Source organism: Coffea arabica, chromosome 1e, assembly GCF_036785885.1.
Source record: "Coffea arabica cultivar ET-39 chromosome 1e, Coffea Arabica ET-39 HiFi, whole genome shotgun sequence".
NCBI classification, from domain to species: Eukaryota; Viridiplantae; Streptophyta; class Magnoliopsida; order Gentianales; family Rubiaceae; genus Coffea; species Coffea arabica.
Window position 1 is genome coordinate 44001543 of NC_092311.1, and position 21993 is coordinate 44023535.

At 34.3% G+C, this 21993-nt stretch overlaps 1 protein-coding gene across 1 annotated transcript; it reads left to right on the forward strand.

Annotated features, from left to right (window-relative positions):
* The first annotated feature begins 16095 nt into the window (after positions 1-16095).
* On the forward strand, positions 16096-20627 carry LOC140018404 (uncharacterized). Its single transcript, XM_072071511.1, has 2 exons — positions 16096-17425; positions 18610-20627. The coding sequence occupies exons 1-2, from the start codon at positions 16096-16098 to the stop codon at positions 20625-20627; spliced, it is 3348 nt and encodes a 1115-aa protein (XP_071927612.1).
* The last annotated feature ends 1366 nt before the right edge of the window (positions 20628-21993 follow it).

Genomic DNA, 21993 nt, shown 5'->3' on the forward strand with positions numbered 1-21993 from the left:
AGTGCTCACTGATCACCCATTAGATGGGCCTCATCACTAGATAACTTCAATTAATTACAACTTCAATGCTCCAAGAATTTTGATCCACTCTAGGTGTTTAATTCAGTGGTACAAACATTCATACTCATGAATAAACATTCATATTTTGTTAGAAGAACCTAATGTTATGAGCACAAGCAATCGAAAGAAATGTCATATAAATTAATTGAGATGAAATGATTAAAAATGTTGATAAGAGAGAGTATAAAAGCTCAAATTACTAGCTGCAGTTACTATATAGTTCTTCTAACAAAGCAACATCAGACACCTGCAATTGAACAATGCTGCATCTTATCACATTACCATATAATTCTTTTGGTCCCAATTTAAGCCACATCACTTGCACGTGATTAAGCCATTGGTCTAAAATTAAATCCCCCACCTATCATTTTTTATTTTTTATTTTTTTTAAAAAAGACTAACCCTATATGATTCTCAAACAAGTGTAAGAGAACCTTCTTGTCCCTCTTTCTAAATTCGACATCTTCATCACTCTGATTCGTAAACCTCATAAAAATAGAAGGATGGATGTTTCGATCCTTAGACTTGTTAAACTTTTTCTTGGAATTCCCAACTTTGCAAGATTTTTCACTTGCATTAATTGATTTAGCAGATCTTGCTGGTCCTTCAAAGTAGTTAACCTGATTACATTTCCTCAATGAACACCGAAGTCCGCTAGTACAAGTTCTTTTGGTACCAATTCAAGCCACGCCACTTGCACATGATAAATTCCCCACCTAACATTTTTCATTTTTTTTTTAAATTTTTAAAGAAAGATAAACCTTCTATGATTCTCAAGCAAGTGTAAGAGAACATGAGATAATATGTCACAATACTGAAGGTCGTCAAACAAAGTTTTCATAATTTCATTGTTTTCCAAATTTAAAGAACTTATGCCATATTGATGATAAAAAGTTGCATAAAGGCTCCAGTACCCTGAACTTATTATAGTACAAACATAAGGTAAACCGAAGAAGAGGAAACTAGTTAGAAAGAAATCAATCCCTTGTTTCTTGTCCCTCTTTCTCAATTCAACATCTTCATCACTCATGATTCACAAACCTCATAAAAACGGATAGATGGACACTGAGATCCTTAAACTTGTTACACTTTTCTTCGACTTCCCACCTTTGCGAGTCTTTTCACTTGCATTAATTATTTTAGCAGATCTAGCTGTTCCTTCATAATAGTAAACCTAATTCCATTTCCTTGATGAACGCCAAAGTCCGCTAGTGTCAGCATGTTCTGGCAAACAGACATCACCACTTTGTGTTGTTCAACTAGAGCAAAAAACAAACGTTAAATAGAAAAAGAAAATGTTAAACAATAATAATAAAATAATCATAAGTGTGGAAGGCCGAGACACGAGTAATTTACTTTCTTTAATGTGATTTAATTATTTTGTGAAAAAATCTATTCTAGTGTAACATAATTTCTAGTTTGTCACTCTCATGTTACAAGCAGTTCAACCACACTTATTGTTACTCTCATAAATCTACATTTAAGAGAGTAAAGAGCTCCAATAATACATATTTTTAATTAATTATGAGATAGAAAAGAAGAGAAGAATCTATTGTTTTTCTCTTGTAACTCTCAAACTTGTGAAACAAAATCTTGGTGGGTGTTTGATATTTGTTTTGGTATTTCTCCCAGCTAATGTATGAGGTAACTAGCTATAGCGTCATTCTTGCTTGCTCCTTCTAGTGAAATTGATTATACCAACAATCGTTTTTCAGAATTAATTGCTAAACCTAACCTTTGATATGTAAACAGTTGAAAGATAGTAATTAATTGAGAACCTATTTTAGTTTAATAGAAAACTTTTGTTATTTTCAAATTTTGTTAAAGTAAACATTATTATAATAGTTTGGGTTTTAGAATTAAAAGGGCAAAAAGGGAAATGAGATCTCTAAACGGAATATCAAAGGCACTAGAAAGAGATGGAAAGCAAATAACAATAGTATAATATCAGTCAATAACATAGAATAACACTGTGATTAGGGATAGAAGACATTTGTAGATAAGGTATTAGTTTATTTAGTTGTAAAGGTTGAGATATAATTTCGAAAATAAGGGCATAGATAATCATAAATAATGTACATTTGTTGTCATTTAAGAGTAACACCGTGAATATCATAAATAAGAGTAACGCCATGAATATCATCTGTTGTCATACATAAGAGTAACACCATGAATACCGTGTACAAAATTGTGAAGAAATGGAATGATTTTTAACTTAGCTTCTCTTATTGATAGAAATATGTGTGGCAGCTGAAAATTGCATAGGAGATATCAGGTTCTTTGTAAATATTTTAAGGACTTACTTTTTTATTAACAACATTTTAGAAAAGAGTCTGTTACGTGAGATCATATTTTGACCAACTTATCTACAGGAAGTAATACGTATTCCTTAAACAATCAAAGGGCTTCTTGATCCATTATCAGAGAAAGAATCCTATACACCATACGTCTTGCTTTTGATATGTAACAAATTAGTGAATGCAGATGGGAGAAATAGAAACCTAGAAGAAAAATGAAACAAGAAAAAATTATTGCAGCCTTTCCATCAACAAAGATACTTATATACTAACTCTGTCTCGTGCATTGCATGGGCAACCTAGTATGTTGTCAAAATTCATAGAAAATCTTGTTCCTAGACTAATATAGTACAATTTTTATGCGATTCTATGGTCCACTGTAGGACCCAGTGGGATTATTAGTTATCGCACACTCGCTACCTATGGCTGTAATACGAAATTCATTTTTGATTCAAGAACAATTTTATTAGTTTTTCTATGACAAAGGCAGCTTATATGTTTTCTTACTATTGACCCTGTACGTTCCACTATTTCATCTTTTTTTCTTTAACCGAAAAAGAATATTGTTATTCTACTCCAAGTTTAATGGATTTATGCTGAAACAAAGATACATTTGTACATGTAACAGTGTAATTGCAATGCTAGAAGAGTATGAAATGAGATGTTGAGATCCTTCTGTTATTGCTTGTTAATGTACATATGTTAATATACATATCTAGTGTATCAATTAGTCTATTAACATCAATTATTGTTAATATAAATATGTTAATTAGTTTATTAGCATCAATTAGGGATTTTCTTTATATAGATTATTCTAGGTTCAATGTAATAGTTGTCTGGATTCATTTTGTATAAGCCCAAAAATATAGCCACAATCCCTTGTATATGTTCATCACAAATATATTATAATTTTTCCAAATCTCAATTTCTCTATCATGGTATCTAGAGCTTTATGTTCAATTTCTCAATACTTTCGTTTCTCGCTAAACAATGAAAATTTGTCTATCCATCTCGAAGGACCAACTAGTACTGATGAATGCAAAACTAGTGAAGTGAGCAATTGATTAGAGTGCATAAGAATGTTGAGGGGAGCGTGGGAGGGGGAATCGAGTGGAAGGACCTTCTTCATTGGGTTGGGGCATTACCAAACTTTGTCTATAGCAATTTCCAAGAATCCCAAACATGTCAACTTCTTTTTTTTTTTTTTTGATTTAAGGAGAGATTTCGAATTTTACAATTTTCATTCAATTGCACTACTACACATATATGTTTAGTACTTACTACTAGTATTCCTACTTGTACAATCTTCCATAGAAAATTGGATATCCAATCTAGTGTAACTCTTCCTCTGCTAAATCTTGTCTGCATTTTACTTAACTAAACTAATTTAATTGGTTACAGAAATGCTCGTAGAACAAACACCTAATGGATGTGACACTTTTGCTATGATATGTCTTCCTGCTAACATTCGAGTAATTGGGCGTAATTCTTACTTGTTCCTCCTAGTAAAACTCGATAATACCAAAAAGCTGATTTTATGTAGCCTTTGATTTGTGACAGGTGCCGAACCTGTGCAATAATAAATACCTACTCGAGAAAAATACAGATTTTGTATATAGCGGTGAGTAGGGTCGAATCCACAGGGACTGGGGATAATTCGTTCCTTCTAGAGTCCAAAGTATGGGGGGTTTTGGATTAAATGCTAACTAAATAAATTAAGTGCAGAAAATAATTGATTAAGAGAAATAATTAAGAGAAACTCTAGCCAAGGGTACACTTCAGAAATGGTTCAGGCACTGATCATTGATGCAGAAATAATTCCAACATTTAGCAATAGATTAGTTATAGTTGTCATGCACGCGATAAACAACCAACCCTTCCTTAATTTCTCGATAGCTAAGGTACGACCGTTAGCTATTTCTCTAACCCAAAAATAACCCTAGGTACGACCGTAGGATTTAATTTCTAGATTGCATTAATAATTAGAAAGGCCCAATCCTAACTAACAAACACGCTACGAGGGTTTGTTTAAATTAGATCATATGCTCCCCTGACATAAACTCAATTACGCCAGTTGCTACTGAGGTAGAGATAACGAACAATTACGGATTCAATTACCCCTATTTAGCAAAAATAGCCTATATGAATAATTAATTATTGCGCACTAATCAATCATACACAAAAATCAAGGAACATATAAATACCAATAAATGAAGAAAATAATTAAAACAGATTCGATCTCACAGTAATTGTCGAACCAAATCGTCAGTTGTCCCCTTGACTAGAAAAGCTTAACCACGCCTTATGAGAAAATCTCCCCGTTGGGGAATATTGTCGAATACCTGGCGTGTGTCAGAGGCCAGTCCAAAGAAAGAAAACTAGAACTAAACTAAAAACTAAAACTAAAGCCCTAGATATCTTTTGCTTCTGTACATTGTCCCCTTTTAAAGCAACAAAAGAAAGATGACTAAAAGCTATTTAGGTGGTCCCCACACATGTGGACAAAGCCTCCCAAGTACTTCTTGTTCCAAGTCTCTCTACGTTGCTTTCTTTGAAACCCAAATGACCAAATGTCTTTCACTAGCTTGTGGTCCCCCACCAATTCAAGGGCCCAAGGATTGAAGCCCTTAGAAGTCTCCATACTTTTCACAAAGTCCCTCCTTTTTGGTAGTTTTCTGCTTCATTCCTGAAATTGATTCCAAATACCAAATATGAGTAAATATCAGCAATTAACACAATATTTGTCAGGGATAGAAGGGAAAATTAATAATAAAAATACTAACAAATTATACCCTATCAATTTGCATGTAATTATCCAAGGAACTTATATCTCGAAAAGCACAACGGATCCTCTATACCACACTCTGTCTCACATCCTCCGTTGCGAAAAGATGATGAGTTTCACTCGAAAGATGCTTTTGAGAAGGAGTGATATTTGATTCTTTTGTTTCGAAGGGTATGGTGCAGATGACGACTCAGGGTTTCATGGTTTTTTTTCCCTTGTTTAATCTCTAATTTTGTGATTGGGTTTTTGTTTTAGTTGATAACCGGTTATAGAGATTAAGTTTTTCTGCCCGATTAATCGGTTAACTAATTAAATATGGTCTGAGTTGGGTTGCTTCAGGATTTGGTTTATAAAGAGACACTTGGCAAGATTAGAAAGAGTGAGATAAGATGTGAGACAGAATGTGGTATACAGGATCCGTTGCGCTCAAAAAGCAATTTCTATTAGCTTGTAACGTACTACAATTTCGTGGAGTTGAAAACAACTCCAATGTTTGTGTGTGAAAACGTACCACAATTTTTTGTGGATAAACAATACCAAGATGTATGGACAACAAGAACCTTTATGCATGTTAGCATAATTTCATGCATGGCACGAGTAATTATTCCTTCTAGGAAATTTGCTTACTTTTATTTTATTGGAGTATGATTAATTTCTGTCGGTTAGAATTTTGACAAAGTACATCGGATCCAAAAATCAAAGCATTACAATGCATCTACCCACAAGGAGAAAAGCAACGGGTATTATTCATGTAGGAGAAAAAAAAAAGTGGGGTAACTTGAGACGAACAACTGAGAATGTAATAAAAAAAATGGAAACTGTTTAAGTAGTATGAATGTTATAATATTAGGTCATGAATTCAAGTCTAACCATATGTATTTTTTTTTTCATTAATAAGTTAGTATTTAGGTACCATTTTGGGTACAGCGAACAAAATAATCATAATAATAGTATGATGATGATAGATGATGTACTAATGATATATTCCTTTACAAATTTTACTTGTATTAGGTTGAAATTAACTTACCCAATTATGTTCTAAATTAGACACTTCTTTTATACGACTCTTAATAGCTAGTTCCAAGGCCATTGGCATCTTTCAAATTTCAATCCTACGAATGTTAGAGCATTAGACTAACCTTATCATCAACTCAAATTTCTCCCAACAATCTTTGGTTCTCTGAGATAACCCTGTTCACTGGACATGGACAAGACTGATAAGATATTAATTGGCTGTCTGGGCTTAATGTCATTGGTTTTGTTATCTCTGTTGGGTTTCGGGGAAGTAGTGGATTTTTTTTTCTAGTCACCAAGCACATCTCCCAAACTTGAACCTAGACGGAGTTTTCCTACAAAAACACCAATTTGTCATCTTCCAATCATGTATTAATGGCTGATTGGGATTTTACATTTTCCATCAACAACACCAATGAGTTTGGCTGGTCTTATGGGTTCAAACCCTCAATATATTTTGATGCTTTTAACAAATGCCGCGATGACTATGTTGATGAATCCCAAATTATACATATGGCTGTCTTGATTCCAACATTTTTGCAAGGTGGAAAAAATTAGACAATTTTTACGGCTGTCTTATAAAATTCCCTTGTACTCTAAACTCTAGAAGAAGCGAATTTTTCCCAGTCCTGTAGATTCGATCACACTCCCGCTATATACAAAAATTTATATTTTATTTGAGAAGGTATTTATTATTGCACAGACTCGACACTTATCATATAGATGCATGGGAATTTTAATTGTATTCGGTGCTGACATCTTTCACTCTGGAGAATGAAAAGCGACTAAACCCGTGGTGAGTCTAATATTTGAATCAGCAAGTGTTTGAGTGAATGTAGTAAATTATATGTCTATTATAAAAAAAATCTTACATTTAAATTAAGTTTGTCTCCAAAGTTTAGTTTAGTTGGTATGGTTATTTAGTGAATGTGAGCTCTACATCTCTAATTTGACTCTCAAACTTCATTTTTTTATTTCTTTTATTTGTAAGATTTGGAATTTGTCCTTGAACTAGAAAAAAAAAGAGTAAGATCTAGAGTTTTTTTTTAAACAAAAAAATGGTTTTATCTCAAATTGAAAGTAGCAAACTATACTCCAATTACAAATGGAATATTTGTCTGTCGTCCTATTCTAAAGGCAAGAGGAAATCGAATTGGATTATATTAAGAAGTTAGAAGAAAAAAATCATCTTGTTTTTAAACACTTTCCTACTTTGCTTCAATTCTCAACAAAAAAATATACTACATTCTGTTGCTCGTAAATCTGTGTATGATGATTGTTTGTGGAATAAATATCTGGCTGGGATTTCATTTGCTTTATAGCCCGACCTTCAACATTGAATCTACAACCCTCCAAAATATTAAAATGTCTTCTGACCATACAACTGGTGATTGTGTATGTGTTAATCCCAATATTGTATGTGTGTTAATCCCATAGATGTTATGCTTACATTCTTTGATTAAAAATGAAGAGGTTTCCTCTGTCTTGATAAAATAGTCTCAAAAAAGCCCTACTTTTAACTTTTTAATTAGGTGTTATATTTTGTTTCAAACCCCAGATGCTTGAGGAAAAACAAATGCTCGAGAAATTCACAATATATTTTAGACATTATCAACTTAGAAAAATCTTCCGTAATTGAATGCTGTTCTTTTCTTTTTTAATTCATTGGTAGAGTGCTCGTGAAATGCACGATAGATTTGCCATTGTATTTCATCAGTACAAAAATAATCAAAGTAGCAATTTGTATCTGAAATCTTGAGACAAATGTTCGAATGAAACAAGTGTACGTCCTATAACTTGTCGATTTATTTATTGACTACAAAACATACCTGCCTTTTTTTTTTAAGTGATACAATTTAGTAGGTACATAACATCTAAAAGATTAGAATACGCATAGAGGTCCATCAATTTCTACAAGAAATGCAGCAACTGAGATAGCCACCAATGTCAAAAATCGGGAGAATTTTTTCGAAAATTTATTGATACTGTATCAATTCAATCAAATTCAAGACATTCAAAAGTTTACGCAGATTGTTCTAAACAAGTAACACTGTAAAGGCTTTGTAGTTTAAATTTTGGGTTAATTTCACATACCTCCCTTGAGGTTTTTGAAAATTACAGAAAGCTCCCCTCAAGTTCTAAATATTATGCCTACCTCCCCTATTTTCACAATTTAAGTAACATTCTAGGCCCAAAAGGCTATACTTTTTCTCAAAATTTCTATAATGTCCTTGAGTTATAATTCACAACAAAAATGTAAAGGAAAAAAATTGTTCACAGTTTCAATTTCATTTATCTTTACTTGCTATCACTATTACCTACTCATCAACATCTAAATCACCATTAAATAAACACTTGTCTTTGTTATAATATTCCCCTTTTACCTAAAAATTTCTGATGTAGACCATTGTATCAACTATAAACGCTATATCAAAAATCTAAAAACTTACTTACAATTTCATATCAATATCAGATTTTACTTAATACACACCAATATTTATCAATATCCCTAAACTTCAATTCCACGGCTACCACCTTTTTAATACAAAATAATCTAAACCATCACTACTAATATCAATATCTAATATACTTCATTAACACCAAGTTCATAATCAATCAAATTCTCTCTATAGGAATAATATCAATAATTGTAAATCAAAAAAAGAAACACAATGTAGTTATAAATATATGCCAAGAACACTTTTTTCATGCAACTATAACAGTATAACATATATTTAGTTCTTATTCCACTTCCTATCCTTAATTTTTATTTTTTATCACTATCACTATCTTCATTTCCATCTAATTTGATTATGAAATTAGCACTTAATTTGTCATTTGACAATTTCAATTTGCTAATGCCTATCAAAAATTGGAAACAAAAATAGGCGCAAGGAAACTATTTAATAATAATGAAAAATTGAGAATTGGGAATAGATACCAAGATATGTAAGTATTGGTGGTTTGGTGTGTATAGTGATTTTATTAGTGGTGATAGTATACATTTGGTTGATAATAATAAATAAATGAGTTTGAAAGAAAAATAGATGTAGGAGGAAGAGGATAGATAGTTAAATGAGAAAAACTGTAGCTTGAATTATTGGTTGATAATAGATGAGAGAGTTTTAATATTTGATAGAGTTTTTCAATGATTTGACAATTAATGAAGGGCATTGTTCTCTTTTTATTAGGTCTCTGTAATTATGTAAATCTCGAGCGAGCCAAGTGAAATTGTCAAAAATCTCAGGGGAGGTTTTTGAAATTATCCCTTAAAATTTTGTCCATAGTAACTAATGTAGACTTTTGACTCAAATTAGGATATGATCCTGAGGTGGTTTTTTAATTTTTACTAAAAGACATTGGCATTAACATAATTTCTAGAAAATCTACTTCCATTTGGCATTAACATAATTTCTAGAAAAAATAGATTAAAAATTTTCAAAATCTATATTTCCCCAAAATTTGCCATACCATTTTGTTGTAGATAATGTCAAGCTAATTGAGAATTTAGCTTGATACCTTTTTTTTTTTTTTTTTTTGCTTACAAGGGGAGAGGCCGAGCCTCTTAAACCGAAACTAGACATGGGTCGCAGCCCTAACAATATCCATTCCTAACAACACCCTAAGTTCTCCAGGCGGGTCCGTTATGAGCAACAATCCTAGAACCGGATTAATGCTCCATTTCACAAGCCAATCTGCACAACTATTGGCTTCTCTCCATGCATGCTAAAGATGACATTCCCAGTCTCTGTTGACATAATTCCTGATTTGGCAAACCATGTTGTGATAAGAGGATTCCCTACCCACTACTCTAACAAGCTCAATTCCAGCTTTCGAATCCGTCTCTAGTATTATTTTTTTCTGTCCAGAAGCCCACACCAACTCCAATCCCTTAAACATTCCCCATAACTCTACTGATATATTATCTGCAAAACTAACACTCATTACAAATCTAGACTCCCGTCGATCCCAGCAATCCCTAAGAACTCCTCCTGTCCCCCCTTTCCGCGTCCCTTTACTTGCGACTCCGTCCACATTCATCTTCCACCAACCCTCTGGAGGTCTTTCCCATCTAACGTGTTTCACCTCCCTTCTTGTGGCACTTCCTTCCCCTAGCAATGTAGCTTTCGCTTGTTTCACCCCCGCACAAATGGCTCTATGATCAGCCATTACTTTGGTTGCATCTCCTGTAGCACAAAAGGTATTTGGCTGGAGCGTGCACTTCGCGTGTGCTTTGTAGATAGATAATATTTTCTTTAGTCTTTTCATTGATTTAAAACACTAATGCTTGTCTTTTTTTGTCTTTTGAAAAAATTCACATTCGAGGAGGTTGGAGCCCGTGCGAGTAACGTGTTCCATTTCTTTTATTAACTGTTCCTTCCTCTGCTTTTCTCTACAATTGTCTCCTCAATGACACCCAAGCAAAAATCTTAATTTAAAACTACTGACTAGTACAATCCAACCATTTTCACTTTTGCCCACTAAGTACCATTTTGTCTGCCAAATAGAAGTCTATGCAAGATTGGATTTACTCCCTAATTTTACTTCATACCCATCATTGGGCCAAAAAACCCTGCAGGTTATAAGAATTATTTTAATTTTCCTTTTGTGTTTTTCATGATGCCCACTAATATTTGTTCTTTTTTTTCGAATTAAATAGTGGTTGCTATGATTTAAAATTCTTAGTCAAATGTCAAAATTGTAGTGGTTGCAGGTAGTTTCAGTTCTCATCTTCTTGCATCATTGTTATAATTGTCCTTCCACTTCAGTAGAATATTTATAGTTGAAAGATTTGTTTTTCCTTATTTTGGGTTTATTTATCAAAAGAACATACGCTTGCTATGAATAAAAATATTAGGCACTTGACGGTGTGACGAAGGCTAGAGCTGTTAATTCTTTTTAATTTTCTAATTTGTTCTAACTTTAGGATGGTTTTCTAGGTATATATGGCTTCAACTTGAATTTAGCACCTCCACATTTGTATCAGAGCTTACTGATTCTTCCTTGATATAGTCTTTATCAAAATCATTAGCATCCTCTTCAGAGCTAGAGGATTTTGAGTCAAGAGCTTCAAGATTCTCAATCAATAGACCCTTTCCCTTGTCCTAAGCTCCATTCCTTGAAGGTTTACTCTCAATGGTCATCCTTTCATTTGTCTTATTTCCATCACTTCTAGCCCTCTTTCGTCTAAGATGGAAACTGCTTCCTACCCTTTACATAATTACATCTTAAGTTTGGAGGGACATCTTCTTCAATCATGAACACAATATCACTTCCACTTCTCCCATCATCATCATCACAATCATTCTTACCCGTGGTAGCAGTTTTCCTCCCCCTTTTGTTCATTTTATTTGTAATCGCTTCTTCATACATTTCCTGTTCCTGCAAAATCTTAATATTACTTCTAATTCCCGTATCATCATTCCTATCCTTGTAAACACTTTCTCCTCTTCCTCCTCCTCATCCTATTAAATTCCTTAAAGTTCACTTTTTTCCACCACTTCCTCTTCCCCCAAAATCCTAACATCACTTGCACTACTCTCATCATCATTGAAATTCTTTTTAACAGTTCCCTTCCTTTTTCTATTGAAGATCTTTTGGTTGACATTTTCTCCCTTTTGCTTTTCATAACTGCTGTTGCTGCTAATTCTAACCATTTCTTCACCATTTCTTGTCAACTTGACTCCAATTCTTCCCTCTTTTTTTCCTCGATATATATATATACATATATATATATATATATATATATAGAGAGAGAGGATGCATAAAATTATATGTTGGATTATATTTGGATGAATGGGTTTAAGATGACTCAATACAATCAAACTCAAAATCAAAACGGATTAGGTATAATCCATTTAAATGAAAACCTAACATCAATCCGTCCAAAACCTGTCCGACCCACTCAATTGTTAGGTACGACAAAATCAATTGAACAGAATTGGAGTAAAGATGATTATATAATATTGACCATCCACAAAGTTTACACGCCTGGTGCACGGAGTTGGCTAGTGTTTAAAAGAAACTGCATTTTGTGAAGACATTCTTCATCCGCATAACCTACTCATTAAATTTGTTTTTGGGAAACCGATCTCAAACCTCATTATTGTAAAACTCCTCGAAGGGGAAAAAAAAAGAGAGAAAAAACCACCGTTTGGTAACATTTTTTTTTTGTTTTTTTGGGATAAGATTATCAAAGAACTCACAAGAGTAATACAATCAACAAATTTACTTACTCTCTGGTAATTAAATTATACCTCTAAAAATGTATGAGTGAGTGATGAATGACTCCAATTTTTCTTCTTTTTTTTTCTGTCAATGATCTTTGTATTTCTTAAGCATTCAAGTTCCGCTAGCACAAAGCAATGGATAGGAAAAAAGAGACAAACTAACGGAAAGAAGATTAAATTAGACATCATGAAGATAATGTTAGATTTTTTTCACTATCCCAATATCAGGTATTTGAATGTAACTGTAACATAAACGCATACTTGAATTCATATTGATTGATTGCCATTTGAATCTTCATTATCTTGGGTTAGCCTTCTAGATTGACGTGTATACGCCGATCCTTTGATAGAACTCTTCAATTTTTCACTAGTATCAAGAAGACAAGATATCTAAAACATAGTTATTAAACCCGATCCGGTAAGAAACCCAGCAGAGGGACTGAGTCATTGGATCACTTGTTGAACTGATGAGTATTAATTTAATTTTATAAATATAAAATAGTAATTTTAATACACATAAAATATATAATAAAGTGCGTTTAGATACTAATTATTATACTTAGAAAGACATATAATAATATATAGATATTAATAGAAGATTTAATTTCATTTTATCAAATTTTTAAATAAATAAATAATATAGTCAAGTATAAAACAAAATTTATATCGCTTGTTTTCAAAATATAGCATTATTTTTTTTTATTTAGAAACAAAGTAATTTTCTAACTAATAAAATATTGTCAGTTAAAAAGTTAAAAAGATTAATTGTATAATAAAAAAATAAACAACTTTATTAAAAAAATTTAGTTATCAAATAAAAACTAAACAAGTGGTAAAGTCTATATATATTTAAATGAAGATCCAATGTAAAAATCTTATCAAAAGCATATATAGATTTTGTTTCAAAAACAAAGACCCACAATTAAAAAAAAAAAAAAAAGATAAACCGGGTCAATTGAAAAATCAGACAGATTTTTGATTGAACCATCGGGTCAACCGGATTTGACCGAATCAATTTCTTGTCCAGTCAGACTAGAGCCAGGGCCCGGATTATTGGTCCAACCGATTCAATCACGGGCCGGGCTGGGTTTAATAGATGCTAAAATGCTCAATCGAAAGAAAACTACTAATAATAGTTGAAAGTTCACAAGAACAAACCTCAAGGATAATTCTGTATTCTGCCCAAGACGCAAACGGAAAAAGCACTTTTTCTTTTTTTTTTTTAAATAAATATTGTATGGACATTCAAGTGCTGTATCAATATACCCTATTGAAAGAATATTCCAGCAACTGATTTGGAAGTAAACAGGTAGCATTTTAAACACTTAAAAGAACAAGCAACACTGTAACATTACCTTTCAATTGGGAAAGATATCAATCCCAAAATCCGGCGTTAAGTCTTATATTAATCCTGTCAAACCTAATAGCCAGCAGTGCCCTTTAAATTCCCTGTTGAATCCCCATTTGCTAAACCACAAACTATGTGAATTGGCCATCGGCACACGATTTAGTGCTATTTTGGGACTATATGCTCCTATTGCTTATCAAAAGTCAAAACAACAAGCAAATATTTAATCACAAAAATGTTGAACAGTGTAAGTGGAGTGGCTGGAAATTGTATGATAAAGTGCTACCAGTCCGTAAGCACTTTATTGTTTAGTTTTAAATCCTAAATTGCTTTCCCGATCAACATTCTAGTAAGCAATTAAAGGGAAAAAAATATTCTTAACTGGGTCCATTAACCGTTAACCTTCTGAGTGTTTCTAATTTAATGGATGTGTGTGTTTCTATCTCTTGACAGAAAAATATCATTTAATTGGTGAGGGTGTGCTCAGGCGCTCGGGGGGGGGGGGGGGGGGGGGGGGGGGGGGGGTGCTTCCTTCCCACATCGGTTGATCGTGGGTTCTTCAACCTGAGTTTAAGATCCATAGGGGTTTCGTTCAGTTACCAATTGGTTGGACGTGGGTTTTTTGTGGGTTCCCCTTAGATTACTCTTAACTGGTCCATTAACCGTTAACCTCCTGAGTGTTTCTAGTCTAATGGGTGTGTGTGTTTCTATCTCTTGACAGAAAAATTAAAGGGAAAAAAAAGGAGGTCCTGCTAATAAGGAAGAGTTTGTCTAAGTTGATAAGATGCAAATAAGAAATTTTTAGTTTGTTGTTCTGTTTTTGTGTTTTTTGGATCCTTAATTTTTTTTGTTTATTTGTTTTTATTCTTGGCGTATAAAAATAATTCTGCTAAGGAGGAATTTGTCTAAGTTGATAATATGCAAAATTTATCCGTGCACTGCACGGGCTTTTCTTTTTCTTCAAGAATTCAGGATTTGAAATAATATATAAATTCACAATTAAAAAGTTAAATTGAGACATTATTTTTAGATTAGAAAACATCGTAATGGAAGGAGCCCTCTGCATTTCTAATCAAAGAATACAAGTTGAGTACAACTTCTATACACAATTTATACAATGTTTGATCAAATGAATGCTTTATACATTACCCCAGAAAACAACTTAAGCATAAGCAATTTCAACCTACTGAATCAAGGCTAGTACATCTAACAGAAAACAAGAAGAAATTAAGATTAAAAGTACGTATATTGCTGCAAAAAAATTTTCTTAGACTTCTAATTAGTGAATCTTACCGTTGTTTAGTAAATGTATTTTATTAATAGTGTTATGGCAGTGTATTTATATATCTGAACTTTGACTAATATTTCACTTTTTTAGGTCCAATCTTTATATGTGTAAAGACTATATATTCTCTTGTCAAAGACAAATGAACATAGTTAAGTTGCATGGAATTAAACAGGTGACGTAAAACAAATATAACGGAATATTTAGTGGTCAATAAAAGATCCCGAGTTGTCCTAATTACCTTTTTTCCTTTTCAGTTTTAAACAGTCGTGGGGGCTCTAGCATAAACCACTCCTAATTTTACAAATGATAAAACAAAAGAGTAAAAATAGAAGAGGGTCATAATTTACATATAGAACTTGTGACTAACATTCCCTTGTAAGTTTTATTAATCAGGACAACAGGTGCTTCATAGGCACTCGTTAAGATGTATTTCACATGTTAGATTTTTAGAAATATAAGATTAATTAGAAAAAGTGTATAAATGCAAAGGGATTAATTATAAATATGACATATATTGCTCTTATGGATGTCACATTAGTGAAAGCATTTGCATAGATAAATAGGTAAAAAGGATAAATTCACATAATCAAAAACTAAAATGCAAATCATATAGCTAGAGCCTAGATGTATATCATAAAAATTAAAAATGTTCAAGTGAAAATAAGTGTTACAGTACATATCACATTCATCCATGAGGATAAAATAAAAAGAGATAGCTAATAAAATTTGTATTTGTCGAAGATATTATCTCCTATGATTCTGGGAGATATTATCTTCCATAATTATCTCCCATGATTATGAGAGATATTACCTCCCATGATTATGGGATTTTATTGCTTATGATCAATCAAGTTTGAATAGATAGGATATGAGTTGATTATGTAATCCCTAAAATCATGGTTCTATTACCTTAAGTGGTGGCAGAACTATGATAGGGTTGTCCTATAAATGCTTACCTTGTAAGCATATTTTAGTGTGTGGGAAAATAAAGAAAAGTAGAGTTTTTTGTTCATTTTCCTTTTCTTTTAAAGTTTACATGGTATCAGAGCTCCGGCTCTGTACCAATTCCTGCCATGAACTACCGAGCAGCCATGACTGGATCGACTGCTCGCACAAGAGAAGACTCATCCTCGTCTTCAGTAGTTATCCAAACTACAGATTACTCCGCTTCAAATTCTTCCCAACAAATAACCGTTCATAAATTAAATGGTTCCAATTATCTGGAATGGGCTCAATCCGTAAAACTGGCTATCGATGGCAGAGGTAAACTCGGCCACCTTACTGGAGAAATTCAACAACCAGCTGCTGAAGATCCCAATTTGAAGAGATGGCATTCAGAGAACTCTCTAGTTATCGCTTGGTTGATAAACTCTATGGAACCAGCGATAGGAAAGCCACACTTATTTCTGCCCACAGCCAAGGATGTGTGGGACGCTGTCCGGGATATGTATTCCGATATAGAGAATTCGTCTCAAATTTTCAATCTCAAATTGTGGAAATCAAGACAAGAAGATAGAGATGTTACAACCTATTACAATCAGATGGTAACTTTATGGCAGAAATTGGATCTTTGTTATGAGGATGAATGGGACTGCCATGCAGACAGTGTTCGATACAAGAAACGGGAGGAGAACGACAGAGTCTATGTCTTCTTGGCCGGACTAAATCAAGAACTTGATGAGGTGCGAGGTCGTATTTTGGGCAGGAAGCCTCTCCCCTCCATTCGTGAAGTATTTTCTAAGGTCAGAAGAGAAGAATCAAGGCGTAAGGTGATGCTAAAGTCCAAGGCAGAGGATAAAGTTGAGACTTCAGCATTGGTTTCTAAGGGGACAGATTTGGACGGAGATAAAAGAAGGAAGCCTTGGTGTGAACACTGTAAAAAGTCATGGCACACAAAGGACACGTGCTGGAAATTACATGGGAAACCATCGAATTTCAAGAAGAAAAATGGAGGTGATAGCAAGGTGTTGCAGACTGTGAATGAGGATTCTCAAAAGCAACAAACTGACTCTGAGACACCAGCTTTCACAAAGGAACAATTAAGCCAACTGTACAAACTCTTTAAGTCTCCACAATTTTCAATCACTGAGTCAAAAAGCTTCACTCCTTTCTGTTCTTTTGCTAAAAATAGTAATCGTTTTACTATTGCTCTTTCATGTAAAACATCAAATGCATCTTGTCCACAGATTGTATGGGTTATTGATTCTGGGGCCACTAACCATATGACTAGTTTGTCACAATTATTTTCTACCTACAGTCCATGTGCAGGCAATAAAAGGGTCAAGGTTGCTGACGGATCATTATCCGTCATAGCTAGCATAGGTTCCGTTGTCATCTCTCCTACTATAACACTTCATAGAGTTCTTCATGTTCCAAAGTTATCATGCAATTTGCTGTCCATAAGTAAATTAACTAGGGATCTCAAGTGTCGGATTAATTTTTTCCCCTCTTTTTGTGAGTTTCAGGAACTGACCACGGGGAGGATGATTGGATGTGCTAGAGAAAATGGGGGACTTTACTTCCTTGAAGATGGATCAAATATGACAACATCAATCAAAAACACATGTTACGGGTCTGTCTCTATTACTAGTAATAAAGAGATTATGTTATGGCACTTTAGATTAGGACATCCTAGTTTTTATTACATGAAATACTTATTTCCAGATTTGTTTAAGAATAAAGATTCATCTTCCTTTCAATGTGAAATCTGCGAATTGGCTAAACATCATCGGTCTACATTTTCTATACATCCTTATCAACCCTCAAAACCGTTTTTTCTATTACATACTGATGTTTGGGGTCCCTCTAGAATTTCAACTTCATTTGGAAAAAAATGGTTTGTTACATTCATCGATGATCACACAAGAGTTTGTTGGGTGTATTTGTTAAGAGAGAAATCAGAGGTTGCAAGTGTGTTTCAAAAATTCTACAGCATGGTTTTGACACAATTTCAAGAAAAAATCAAAATTGTTCGGAGTGACAATGGAAAATAATATTTCAATAAAATTTTGGGAAGTTTTTTTCTTGAAAAAGGGATTGTGCATCAAAGCTCCTGCAATGATACCCTACAACAGAATGGGGTAGCTGAAAGAAAAAATAAACATCTTTTAGAAGTGGCGAGGGCATTACTTTTTTCAAGAAATGTTCCTAAATATCTATGGGGCGAAGCAATTTTAACTGCTACATATCTCATAAATAGAATGCCCTCAAGAACCTTGAATTTCCAAACTCCTCTGAATTTTTTCAAAACAATTTATCCCATGTCTCGATTAACATATGAAGTCTCATTAAAGGTGTTCGGGTGCATAGCCTTTGTTCACAATCATGAACAAGGTCAAAGCAAGTTAGACCCTCGAGCAAGGAAATGCATTTTTGTTGGATATGCACCCACGCAAAAGGGGTATAAATGCTTTGACCCCATTTCAAAAAAAATGTTTGTAACCATGGATGTAACATTTTTTGAAGATAAACCTTTCTTTGGAGATCCTCTTCAGGAGGGGACTCGGCATGTAGAAGAACTTGTAGAAGATGATGATTTTTTTGTATTGAAAATCAAATTCTTGATCAAAATTTTTCTGATTTTTTAGAAGAATCTACAGCACAATTTCCTCAACAAGTATCTTTTCAAGATAATAATCTTGAAAAATCAAATGACACTCTTCAATTTGCCCGTCAAAAGGATTTTGAAAAACGTGAAAAAATTGATCAGGGATTAGAAGAGGATCTCTTGTCTTTAATGCCAATAACAGAGTCGAATTCTCTTAGTGAAAGAGATGGGAATGTAACTGAAAAAACCCTGAAAACCTATGTCAGGAAAAATCATCGAGGAAAAGATAAAGCTCCCCCTTCTCTTCACAACAAGGAATCCGAACCGAGGGCAGAATTTGATGTTTTTGAGTCATCAGATAAAGTTTCCTCTGATTCAAAGATTGCTGATTTGGATCTTCCTATTGCACTTCGAAAGGGAGTGCGTTCTTGTACCAAACACCCTATGACTAACTATGTCTCTTATGAAAAGTTATCCCCTACTTTCTTGACATTTACTTCACAACTTTCTTCTGTGGAAATTCCAAATAATGTACAGGAAGCATTACAAGTTCCAGAGTGGAGAAAGGCTATTGAAGAAGAGATGTATGCTCTTGAGAAGAATCAAACATGGGAAGTAACAAACCTGCCACAAGGGAAAAAGACAGTAGGGTGTAAATGGGTCTTTACCATCAAGTATAATTCTGATGGGACATTGGAACGGTACAAAGCTCGATTGGTGGCTAAAGGATTTACTCAAACCTACGGGATCGATTATCTTGAAACTTTTGCTCCAGTGGCAAAATTAAACACTATTAGGGTGCTTCTCTCAATAGCAGTAAATCTTGATTGGCCACTCCAACAACTTGATGTCAAAAATGCATTTTTAAATGGTGATCTGGAGGAAGAGGTGTACATGGATTCTCCCCCTGGATTTGAAGGGAAGTTTCAGTCTAGAGTTTGCAAGCTAAAAAAATCGTTATATGGTCTCAAACAATCTCCTAGGGCCTGGTTTGAAAATTTTACTAGGTCGGTAAAGGATCAAAGTTATATCCAAGCTCAGAGTGATCACACCATGTTTGTTAAACACTCCAAGGACGGGAAGATAGCAGTACTCATTGTGTACGTGGATGATATCATCCTCACAGGAGATGACTTAATTGAGATGGAACGGCTGAAGAAAAGTCTTGCTTCTAGCTTTGAAATCAAAGATTTGGGAACACTACGATATTTCTTAGGGATGGAGGTAGCTCGGTCCAAGAAGGGCATGGTTGTGTCCCAACGCAAGTATGTTTTGGATCTTTTAAAGGAAACAGGGATGAGTGGATGTCGACCTGCAGACACTCCTATGGATCCGAATCACAAGTTAGCAGATATAAAAGATGGAACACCAGTTGATACCGCTCGATACCAAAAGTTAGTAGGCAAGCAAATTTACTTGGCTCACACTCGTCCTGATATAGCTTTTTCAGTGAGTGTTGTGAGCCAGTTTATGCATTCTCCATATGAAGAGCACCTTGATGCAGTATATCGAATTCTGAGGTACTTAAAAAGTACTCCAGGAAAGGGATTGTTCTTTAAAAGAGGAGATCGAAAGACCATTGAAACTTATACAGATGCTGATTGGGCAGGATCAATCATTGATAGAAGATCAACCTCGGGGTATTGTACCTTTGTATGGGGCAATTTGGTTACTTGGAGAAGTAAGAAACAAAGTGTTGTAGCTCGTAGTAGTGCAGAGGCAGAGTACCGAGCTATGGCTCATGGTGTGTGTGAGATGTTATGGCTGAAGAGAGTTTTAGAGGAGCTAAAAAGACCTATTGAACTACCAATGAGGCTCTATTGTGATAACCAGGTGGCAATTAGCATAGCTCATAATCCTGTGCAACATGATAGAACCAAACATATTGAGATTGACCGCCACTTCATAAAAGAGAAACTTGAAGGAGGAATTATCTGCATGCCATTCGTTCCATCAGCTCAGCAGATAGCTGACATTCTCACCAAAGGACTCCTCAGACCAAACTTTGAACTTCTTACAAGCAAGTTGGACATGATAAATATATATGCACCAACTTGAGGGGGGGTGTCGAAGATATTATCTCCTATGATTCTGGGAGATATTATCTTCCATGATTATGAGAGATATTACCTCCCATGATTATGGAATTTTATTGCTTATGATCAATCAAGTTTGAATAGATAGGATATGAGTTGATTATGTAATCCCTAAAATCATGGTTCTATTACCTTAAGTGGTGGCAGAACTATGATAGGGTTGTCCTATAAATGCTTACCTTGTAAGCATATTTTAGTGTGTGGGAAAATAAAGAAAAGTAGAGTTTTTTGTTCATTTTCCTTTTCTTTTAAAGTTTACAGTATTCAATACATTCATCTATGAGATCAGAACAAAAAGAGAGAGCTAATGAAATATATATCAGGAGGAATTTATATGCTTCCTTCTGTGAGTGCTTTCATACATCAAACCAAATAAGAGATGGCTCTTCTTTCTGAAGTGAATTTGAAAGCAGCTTCAGTTAGAAGAGTTGAGGTTGATTTTAGATGTCCACCTACTATACATGCTTCCTTCTTCACTACAAGCTTTAAGTTGGTCCGAGTGCGTGGGATATTATTCCAGGTAGGGACAGAATTTAAGTACAGCAGCCACAGTGGTTGCAGTAGAGGCTTGCATGTTACATAATACACCTTGATTCCTAGCCTTTCAGATTTGATAAGCTGTAGCAGCAAGGAGTGATCTTTTAACTTGATCAGCGAAGAAATCGGTCCTCGAATGTTGGCTTAACCAGGGAATTCCTTCAGCTAGAGGATAGTGCCCTTTACAGGCAAAGCAAAGACTACACTTTTTGCCACACATTCATGGAAACAGGGCAATTACAGAAGAGAAGAGTTTGCTAAATTTATTCAGTGACACCACTTGCACAAACTGATCATGCTCCACAATAACACCCCAAACGTAAAAGCTTCTTGGTAGCGAGCTTCTTTTTGTATAGAAGCCAGAGTATAAAAGCATATTGTGGGAGGTAACCATTTCCCCACACTAGCTTCCTCCACCCACTGATAGGTCCAGGAGGTTTAAGAATTTTCATAGCAGAGTCGAGAGTGGAATTACCTGAGTGGCTAACAGTCCAATCAAGCCCATCAGGAGTATCAGGAAGAGGAAGAAATGTTGCAGGAGTTGCTGCTTTCTGTAACATTTACCATTTTACCATGAACCATGCTGCAACAATTAATTGATAAGGATCAAACTCTTATGGTTCTTGGTAAGAATTCGAAATTTTTTGCTCGAATCAATATCCCATAACTGTTGGAGAGGTCGTGACTTATTTTCAAGAAAGGATAAAAGCCAATATCAGTATGTGATTCTGCACCAAGTCTTATTGAACAAGCAAGAGTTTAGACCAAAAGAACACAAGGTTTGGGGAAAC